Raw genomic sequence first — 10,171 nt, 5'->3', positions numbered from 1 at the left:
AACTGGAACAAGTGGCTGGAGAGAGGGAAGTCTGGGTCTTGCTACCTAGACAGGTTGCTGCCCCCCAATCTTTCCCAGATAAGCTGAAGAAAATGGCTCCTTCAGTGACTTCCCTTCACTCATCCGCAAAAATCACACTATATTCAATACTCAGCTGCCCGTCTACTTATCCACACTCACTCCAGGGACATTACCCGTTTTTAACTGGCTCGCCATTTATCACCACCCAATATAAAATACTCATCACCTACAAAGGCCTAAATAACTTTGCCCTCTCATGTCTCATTAACCTTCAACATCACTCTCAATTCTCACCGATTCGTTCCTCTGGACTCTGACCCCCATCAGAACCCTGGGAACTGAGACTCTCTTGCCACCACTCAAAACATCAGGAAGCAGAAGGAAGAGATCAGAGGAGTATGCTTTTTAGTGACACTAAACTGGACTGGTGTACTTTCAGGTCCTCCAAAAGAGAATTGGCTTTTCACTGGAGTAGCAAAGTTCTCCAACTGTTTTGTGCTCTGTCCAATTAGTGCCTCTGTGGCATTTACAAATTTATTTGGTCACACATTGCAGTATTTTTGGATACATTTTTTAGGCTACAATTTATAGCAGGATGTTTGCTGCTTTTTCAAAGTGGAATATCAGCTTAATTAGCATTTGTCACATTTACATATCACAGAATCTTTTCATAGAAACATTGAGATGCAAATAAGTTAGTTTTTAAATTTAAAATATTTGGCCAGGATGACTAACGGTAAATTGCATCCTCCTTCATTTCTTTTACTAAAAGGAGTCAAGGAACATTGCAATCATTTTCCAGGGAAATTTTATTAGAACTCCCACATATTTATTCTAAGACAGGGATCAATAAAACCATATAGGTGTTTGTATAGAGGAATATTTACTGTCAAAACATTCAGCAAGAAGCAACAGCCTTCACTTCTTCTCCAGGTTGCTCAGGGAGAGAAGGAGCGGCCCCCTGCTCAATGTGTAGCCAAGAACAGGACAAACTGCAGTCTGTTGTGGAAATTTCAGTTGAAGACTGCAGGGCTGTGAGGGGACGATGGAGGGAGACAGGAGGAGAGTGTCACTCTGTGAGGCCAAGCTTCTTCTTCAGGGACTCTGGCATCTCTGGAGGCGGTGGGCGGGGCAGACGGAAGTACACCTTCACAGAGTCATAAATGAACCACTGCAGGGCTGTCAGAGTACCAATCATGATGATACGGGCAACGAGACCTTTCCATACACCTGAGAGAGACAGACACACATCAGGAGATTGGAACATCACAGATTCTGGTCAAAACTGTTCTAAGGGCAGCTTATTCACCAAGGATTCAGTAAGACCCCATTAAACTAACTGGTTGTCTGACCCCCAGACTAGCTGCACTGGGAGTTCCTGTCTGATGACCAGGTTGCCAGTGCAGCAGGTGGGCTGGGGAACAGGTGGACTGCTCTCACACGCCAATGACTCAAGCACCTCCAACTGTACAGCCAGAAAGCTGCTGAGGAGCTCTGCTCACAGAGCAGCGCCCTCCAGAGGTGGATCTAAGGAGCGTGCTGAAAGGTTGGACTGCCAACTCATGTTGATACAAACCTTTAGGTCCCAGCCTCTTGAGGACCTGAACAGCTGTGCTGCCTTTCTCCTTGTTCAGCACAGACACCACAGAGTCAGCAGGATGTGACACAATGGCACAAAACACACCAGCTGCAACAAGAAAAGAGGTGAGAAGAGCATGAGTGGCAGCTAAGCAACAGCTACATCACTGTGAAGCTCTTGTTCAGAAACAATGTGCTCTACAGATGTTGTAATGTTTGTAGAAATCCTTTCAATGTGCAGCTCTACAGCAAATGCTTCAAGCAATGCAGCTGCTGTTGTTTTGTACCCTGATTACAGTTAACTGAAAGCAGCACAGACCAATCACTTCTTACAGAAGCTTTAGCTATAAAAAGTATGATCAAACTATGAGAGCTATAGAGTACTGACTTATTCACATGCTTGAGATGATGGGACACTCACCAATGTAGCCGGCCACAAAGGTGACGACGAGTTGCTCAGGTTTGCTGCACTCACTGCGGGGCTTAGGAACAACATACTTGTAAAGCAGCTCTACAGTACGCTCGAAGCAGGCAAACTTCATCATGGTGTAGGGGATCTGCCTCATCCACAGGGGCACCACACCCTTATAAAACCTGGCCAGATATCAAGCATCAGGTTTACTGGTGAGCACTAAGAAAACAATGAAATCACAGCCAACTTTTCCATAATCCTAAAGTCTGTTTTAGTACGAGCTCCAATTGAAACACAAGTATGAGAACATTTAGTTTCATCACAATTTTATTATTCAACTGCAAGTCTATAAATAGACTGATAACTATCCGTCCCCCAGACTAGCTGCACTGGGAGTTCCTGTCTGATGACCAGGTTGCCAGTGCAGCAGGTGGGCTGGGGAACAGGTGGACTGCTCTCACACGCCAATGACTCAAGCACCTCCAACTGTACAGCCAGAAAGCTGCTGAGGAGCTCTGCTCACAGAGCAGCGCCCTCCAGAGGTGGATCTAAGGAGCGTGCTGTGACCACATATTCCAACTGAAGAAGAAGTGTTCTCACCAAAGAAAAGGTGTGTACTTACGCCCAAAGTCCTTCCTCTGCAAACATCTTGGGGACGCCCTGTCTGAGGGTGTTGGCGTAGCCGGGCTGAGTCTGGATTCGAACCTTCACAGCCTCCATGGGAGCCAGAGCAATGTCGGCAAAGAACTCTGCGCTAGCTGAAGCAGCCAGGTACAGTGATGTCCTCCACAGGTAGGCATTTTCCTGGTTGGTGAGACCACAACATGACACTATAATCAACTTCAGTCGTCAGCTGCATGTTTAAAGCCAAGGACCAGTAAAAGGTTTGTTGATCCCTATAATTAAGATTAGAGAGGTTATCCCAGACTCAGGGATAACCTGTGGAGAGAGTTAACTATCAACCCTTTTTCACATTAAATAAAATCAAGGTGTGTGTATCTGCACTATAAGCAGGGTGTTTGGATAAATATAACAACAAGGGATTGGCTGAGCTTGCTTTCTTAACAGTGGCCACCTTACTTATTTTAGTAATTGAGTAATCAATTATTCTGCTGATTAACAGAGTAATTAAAAAAAAAAACTTTACAAAATAAAATACTGGTAAATACGGCCATAGCAGAAGTATTAATACTGGCCCAAATTTTCATCTGTGCATTCCTTACAATTGCTTTACTGTAGCTTAGGAAATAATTAAACCGCATGCTGACAAAGACGCTGACAAAAAATAAATAAATAAATAAATACTCCAGTTTTTGGTTTCTGTGTTCATCTTCAGTCAATTTAATAGACTCTCACTTTGTTTTGTTCACATGGATAGCTTTTGTATCCATGTGAACAAGAGATCTTTGCTTCAACATACGCAGAAACGTCACCCAGTTATTATGACCAGGATGGTAGGAAAATTATTTTCTGGTTCGTCTGCAAAGCTACACTGAAGCTGAGCTCCAGCTACGGTGCTGGAGCGCAGCCCGCTGCGTTCCGTCTGTCTGCTTGTGCCTTAGCAGGCTGTGCCTCCGCTCCACCTGTATTCATACACCCGTCATTCTCTCCAAACCAGCTGTTCAGTAGACAGGGTCCATTTCAGGATGCCCCGAAAAACGTCAAAAACCCGGACATGTCCAGGGAAAAGATGACACTTGGTCACAATATGTTATGCTATTAGCACTTAGCATTCGTCAACAACTTATTATATAAAATATAAAAAATTATTATTATAAAAAAAATAATTGTCTGGCCAAATCACATGGCTTTAAATAGTAAAACAAGCTAGTGAAGCTTTGAGGCAGATCATTTGCCTCAAGGATTTAATAATGGAGGTATTCGAATCGTTCAATGAATCGTCACAGCCCTAGTATCTGGGAATGGGACGTGAGAGGTTGTGTGAAGGGAGCAGATGTCAGAACTGTGAACCCCCATCTGCGCTGAACTCACCTCCCCCAACGTGTCGCTGTAGAAAATCTTGAAGACCTCATAGAAGCCAAACTTGCACAGTCCCTGCATGGAGTAGCCAATGAAAGTAGGGGCCCAGCCCTTCGCTAGACCTCTCACACCATCCTCCCTGATAGTCACTGCAAAACCATTGCCGATGCCCTTGTATTTATCTGGATTCACCTAAGGAGAAGAAGATATACAGCGATCACCAAGGCAAAATAGGAAGAAAACGTTCGGAAAATAATTATGAAGTAATGGAACCTGCAGTCACAGGCAAGTGTTGCTGTGAAATCCCACATGCCTTGAGCTGTCCCACCTTGTCTTACTGAGACAAATTTGTTTGTCAAGGATGAAAACTGCCAATTATAGTCACACATTGATAAAACCAGTGCAATTTAATCCTAAAATTATTGTTCTGTCAGCTTTTATATAAATCTGACTTGCATTCCGAAGTGAGTGGGGTCTCTTACATCTCAAAGTTTTGCAGAATATGCTTACATTACTGAACACTTGGGGTAGTCGTTCACTTCCCAATAGTTAACTTTTGTTCCCATACACACCTGCATACGGCACTTGACAAGGTCGAGGGGCACCACTGCGGTGTGTGTGATGCCGCAGCTCAGGATACCACCAAAGCCGCACAGGGCATAGTACTTGGAGGAGCCAAACTCGCAGCTGACATCCTCTGTGGTACAAGGGAGGGACACGACACACATGCAGCATGCCAGGTCACATGCAATGCAGGAAAAATAATCACAAAATATACAGGGTTATGATGGAAGAGTCACAGCAGCTGGGAAACTGAAAACCATTCCTAATCATTGCTTCCATCAATGGCATGAGCTCAGTGTTAGGACTCTTCCAGCATAAACTCTGCCACCAACATGCAAATGTGTATTAGGATCACTCAAAAGAAGTTTTAAAAAAAACATAAATCACTTTACAGAATCAACCACCATGGAGATTCAACATTATTGTTCTTTAAATTGATTCAGTCTTTGTTTGCCAACTTAAAATGTAGCCGTTGTTTTCTTCCCAGACAAACGGAACAGGTCCTTCAAAAGAGCAATGTGTACAGTTTTTAGTTCGCTCAGAAATAAAAACTGCTGCTTCATTAAAATGTTTTATGTAGATTTAGCTGCATCACCAAGTTAGAACATTAGCTAAACTGTTAGTTCAGTTATTCATTTACATGAATTCCACACAGTAATAAAAATTACAAATGCATTTCTGTTCATTTGGCCTACTCAGACCTCAGGAAGGTTATCCAGAAGACCAGCTATTCAGAATGAGACATTAAAGCCTCTTACTAGAAAATTAAGGTGAAGACAAGCAGAGCAATGTGTCCAATTAAATCAAATTTTGCTCTGTATTTAACAAGTCATAAAACACATTTGAGCAGTCAAATATCTCCAGCAATGACTTTGGAAAGCAAAAATGCGTAGACTGTACGCTTGGAATAGATTTTTGTTGCTGTAGTTGTACCTTTTAGCAGCACAAATGCCTAAACAGTGACCAGTCCCACCATTTTGGATGTCAAAATTACAACACAGGGGTGTACTGTCCCACTTATCAAATTTTTGTACACTTATAACTTGCGCACTTGAACCCTTATGTGCATGTCGAGTGAGTCCACACTTCATAGAGGGGTGTAGCGTGGAGTTCAAGTATTGGGACCGGACCAAAGAGCCACACCAGTCAATGTCACAGGTCTTTTATGTCCAGAGAATTTCTTGCAAACACTGGATAAATCACCTATCAGCAAATCACAGTAGTGCAATTGGCAGCACCAAAAACAGTAGGATTTAGGAAAACTTAACACAAACACAAATTATGTTCCCTATGAATCTTTACTCTTCCAATAACAGGTACATGGACCTTACCACAGGGGCCGCTTTTCATTGGCTGATACCCATTCTACATGGTCACGTGCGTGGCCATCTCACAAACACACGCTTCCCGTTAAGTACAGCATAATGGCAGAACTGATACAACTTCTACACCTTGAAACCTGTCTGCTACACAGTCTTACATTAGCTAAACAGATCAATATGCAATGTGTCTGTATCTGACATACACTAAAGATTTTATTTTAGCAGAAAAGGCTTTGGACTAAACTGTTACTGGTGTTAGCCACGTTAGCACCAAGTACAGCTAGTCAGTCAACCATCGCTGTGTTCAGGGAAGCGCTGATTAATAATCGAGAAATAAATATCAAGCCTGGAAACTTGATATTGTAACGGACGGAATGTTTTGTTTTTAACGTAATCTTTGCTCATCTTGGTTGCCACAGTAACAGGTGTGACAGTAAGATAAAGAGATTTATCTTACTGTTACCGTGGCAAAGAGAGAGAGAGAGTAAAAAGGTAGGAGTGGTTCTGAGTTGATCACCTGTTCAGGTTATTTTACCTTTGTTTCCCTTTGCTGTGGCTCATTACAGCCGCTGTAGTTTCTAAACGTTGGACTAATTACCTCGTTCGTTTGTGAGTTTACGTCATTCACAACAAACATCAAATAGAACAAATATATTTCAGAAAATTTTAACAAACAAATGGCTTCTACCGCGGTAATTATGTGAAATTAAATTAATTATATCCCAACTTCAGAAGACTTGCCTTTACCTTTACAGAGCTCTTTGGTTCCTCCTATCAGTCTGTAGCTTCTCATATTTCGGTCATCAAACCAAATTTCAGATCTATCATAACTGACTGACACCTGCTGGCCTCAGGTTTGCAACCAGCTTGTGACTGAGAAACCAGTAACCTCCTCCCAGATGGTGACATGAACTTGTTAGTTCCTCTGTCCATTGTAGTAGCTGATATATTGTGAAAATCTGGTAGAAATGATGCACTAATCGAGTCATGCTTACATAGAAACAACGCGCTGCAAGGCTTTGTTTGTGAGACTTGCGGTCACGTGGGTCGTTTGTGGGCGGAGTTTTTTAAGGTCCATTACCTGGTCATATTTTCTGTCAATATTTTTTTTAACTCAAAAACACAGCATACTGCTGGTGGACTGCTCTGCCCCAGACTTAGGTTTTCTGTGGGAAACTTTCCAGCAAGAAGGTCTTTGTTTTGAATCTCAATCTAGGCTCTTTTTGCATTACGTTTCCCCATTTATTCTTTCTCTCGTCGATTTTAAGCAGTTCTCTCTAAATTCCATGCTTGGGCATGAACATGTGCATGCATCATTGTGTGTCCTGTGTCTCAGTGTTGGCCTGAGATGGACTGGAGATCTGTCTTTGATGCACCCTGCATCTCACAAGGCACAAGCGTCTCACCACAAGGATAAACAAGCATAGAAAACAAAAGAGACAAAGTTTGGAGTTCCAACATCAAGTGAGAATTACTAAAGCATAAGCAAATATATCAGTGTGGGGAATATGTTTAAATAATTTAATTTAGGCATTAAATGACATTGTAGTTCACTGAAAAAAAACACACCTGCATGACATGCAGTGAAAAGTCTCAGTCTGGCCTCTCTTTTTACCAGAAGAAAATCCAGTGTGCCATCCCATACCAACCTATCCATGTGAACATTGTAAGGTTTGTTTTTATTTCTTACATGTGTAATTATCTCCACTTTCAAAACATACTTCAGTAGCAAACTGTTGAAATTCCCACACTTTCTACACGGGTCAGCTCTGCTGACCCCTGCAGTGCAACACGGGTTTTTATGGACTCATGCAGTGATATCGTCACGTCAACAAAATGTGATCAGAATTAAAACAAAAACAACCTCCACCATGCAGATTGATGCTTATTAACAGAAAGGAGGAGGACTGGCAGGGATGAAGTTACATAAAAAAATAAAATAAAAAAATCAAGCCACTGCAACAGACCTGCATTCTGCATTTGACCAGGTCGAGGGGAACAACAGCTGTGTGTGTGGTGCCACAGCTCAGAATCCCACCAAAACCACACAGGATAAAATACTTCTGAGAGCCGAACTCACAACTGTCTCCCTCTGAAGAAACAAAGGTGAGGTATTACAAATGGAGCACTTCTGCTCAGAAAGGGGAAACAAAGTAGAATTCAATACACCTGATTAAGTGTTTTTAGACATACTGATGAGAATCAACATGCTGTATATTTACCCTCGTCATCTGCTACAGTACTTGAAACTTAAGATAGGAAATAAAACTTGTCACCAAAATATTACAACCTATGACGCAATTTATAGAACTGTTTGTACTATGCTGAACACACCAAAGGTCAAATGAATTAAAAGGTCCTATTCTAGATAAATAATTACTATTCCAGTTCTTCACAAAAATGTTTTAAAGCTCATGTCCAGTAAATTATGAGTAATCTGCAGCCCCTACAGTCATTTGTCCTTCGTTGTCCTCGGCATGCAGCCTGGCCACAGTAGAGGCCTGATAGCAAATTGCTCCAACAATTAAACATTTTATTATTTTAAGGATAGTATAGCAGAAGTTGGGCATTAGATAATCCATAAATAAAGAGACCATTATTAGGCTACATAGTAAACTAGGTCTTGTCAGGGAGAATCTATAGCTAGCGTGGCTACAGTTAGCTCTGCTGCTGACGAGCCGGTTTACCGTCTGCTGTTGCAGCTGCTGCCAGTCTGCGAGGCCGTTGTCCATTGAGGCTCTGTTGAGGTTCTTCCACTTTCTGGAGGCTGAACAGAGGGGCGCTGAACGGGTTGGCTCTTGCCAGCTGCGTCAGAGAAGTCGGGTACATGGTGGCGGAGCTACGCTACAGAGATCAAAATGCATACCATTAGCTTATGCTAACTAGTATTCTAATCCTTCACCGACAACCAAAAGCAAAGGATACAAAGTCATTGAGACATGAAGTGTACATCAGACCTAACAACGCAGCGTATACGTACTTGGATGTTGTCTTAAATGGATATAACGTTGGTTTGTCTGCAAATTTATACCGGCCTGTCTTCCCTCATTCAGGCTAAGACTGAAACACTGCTAAAGGATACGCTAAGCTAACTCAATGGGGCTGACCAAGGTTATAGTCCCCTTTTACCTTCCCACCTTCTCACACATACACACACATAATTCGAATACACTAAGCAGCAAACACAGATTTTATTCTTCCCGTAATAAGTACTGATGTTCTATTTAATATAAAGGATTTATAACACGTAAATAAACTTACTTTCAGTGTCTCAAGATGGCGCCTCCGCTTTTCCGCAGCCGGCTGCTCGGAGAGACTTGATGACCTCGCGGTAAATCAATTTGTCCTCTCATGACGTCATCAACCCCCACTGGGCGTGATCGCTCTCTTCTTTGTCCAGTAGGACAACGGTACATATATGTCCCTCATAATATTTGGACAAATCACAGAACAGCGCTGACAGAATTAGGGCGGTTCTTCTGGCGACCTCAGAATGACTTTCAAACGGATTGGCTTTGCACTTTGGCTTATGTCCCAGCAAAGTTAGTCTCTTATAATCCAGGTACAAAATGCAAAGAAAAAAAAAAGTCATAAAAATTGAGGGTGTCCTGAATCTATATCGGTTGTTCCAAAAAATAGTCACACACACACAAAAGCACATTCATACATATGTATACCATATGTGTAAAATGGTTGGGGTCACACTGCCACCCACTGGGGATCTGGCAAAACAACGCTACCTGCGAGGGCAACAAGAATCGCCAAGGTCCCCTCTCTCCGTTGTCATTGATTGTTCTCTCTCCTATTGGTGGGCTGAGATGTGCTCTCTTAAGTGTCTGCACAGGAAGGGCCCTTTTGACACTGAAGTTGGTGTGCAGCGACCAGGTGAGAGTGTCTGCTATGTAGACCCTGAGGAACATTAGGTGTGTGACAATCTCCACAGCAGTGTTCTGGATGTTGAACAGGGTGTGGACATGGCGTTTCCTCTTGAAGTCGATCACCAGTTCTTTGGGTTTTCCCACATTCAAAAGCAAGTTGCTGTTGCACCATTATACAAAAAAAAAGTTTTACCTCCTCTGAAGTGAAGGGGGAAGGATGGAGGTGATGTGACCTTTGACCACCATTTGATGACTTGTCTGCATTTCAAGGGTTAGGGTTGATTATGTAAGTACTACTGAGCCCCCTCCCATATTTGACTCCTGTCCTCAAATCGGAGTCAAATACGTTTACAGATCTATGCCCATTTTTCTAAATAAATTGTAATATTAATTTCATGTCATCTTTAAGTTTGTGT

General features: G+C 42.4%; 1 protein-coding gene and 2 non-coding genes across 5 annotated transcripts; all 3 read right to left on the bottom strand.

The window, feature by feature from the left end:
• Window positions 1-812: 812 nt before the first annotated feature.
• slc25a3 (solute carrier family 25 member 3) lies at window positions 813-9,242 on the bottom strand. Of its 3 annotated transcripts, none has more exons than XM_023350176.1 (8): window positions 9,139-9,242; window positions 8,565-8,721; window positions 7,845-7,969; window positions 4,004-4,183; window positions 2,634-2,815; window positions 2,021-2,193; window positions 1,598-1,708; window positions 813-1,251 (listed from the first exon to the last, which is right to left on the bottom strand). In XM_023350176.1, the coding sequence occupies exons 2-8, from the start codon at window positions 8,704-8,706 to the stop codon at window positions 1,091-1,093; spliced, it is 1,074 nt and encodes a 357-aa protein (XP_023205944.1). In that variant the 5' UTR covers window positions 8,707-8,721; window positions 9,139-9,242; the 3' UTR covers window positions 813-1,090. The 3 variants fall into 3 exon arrangements, with proteins under 3 accessions (XP_023205944.1, XP_023205943.1, XP_023205945.1); XM_023350175.1 differs by lacking the exon at window positions 7,845-7,969 and adding an exon at window positions 4,564-4,688; XM_023350177.1 differs by lacking the exon at window positions 9,139-9,242 and adding an exon at window positions 4,564-4,688 and having other exon boundaries at window positions 8,565-8,655.
• Window positions 1,364-1,562, bottom strand: LOC111611887. Its single transcript, XR_002754291.1, has one exon. It is a non-coding gene; the product is annotated as a small nucleolar RNA SNORA53 (small nucleolar RNA).
• On the bottom strand, window positions 2,375-2,573 carry LOC111611886. Its single transcript, XR_002754290.1, has one exon. It is a non-coding gene; the product is annotated as a small nucleolar RNA SNORA53 (small nucleolar RNA).
• Window positions 9,243-10,171: the final 929 nt, after the last annotated feature.

Source organism: Xiphophorus maculatus, chromosome 17, assembly GCF_002775205.1.
Source record: "Xiphophorus maculatus strain JP 163 A chromosome 17, X_maculatus-5.0-male, whole genome shotgun sequence".
In the NCBI taxonomy this organism is placed as follows: Eukaryota; Metazoa; Chordata; class Actinopteri; order Cyprinodontiformes; family Poeciliidae; genus Xiphophorus; species Xiphophorus maculatus.
This window is presented reverse-complemented; position numbering and strand designations above follow the sequence as displayed.

Coding starts and splice junctions, on each gene's coding strand:
- slc25a3 (XM_023350176.1), bottom strand. CDS start 8,706: ATGTACCCGACTTCTCTGACGCAGCTGGCAAGAGCCAACCCGTTCAGC. Junction 4,184..7,844: donor TGGTCAAATGCAGAATGCAG/GTCTGTTGCAGT, acceptor TCTTCTCCTTAG/GTGAATCCAGATAAATACAA. Junction 1,709..2,020: donor CTTTGTGGCCGGCTACATTG/GTGAGTGTCCCA, acceptor TTCTTGTTGCAG/CTGGTGTGTTTTGTGCCATT.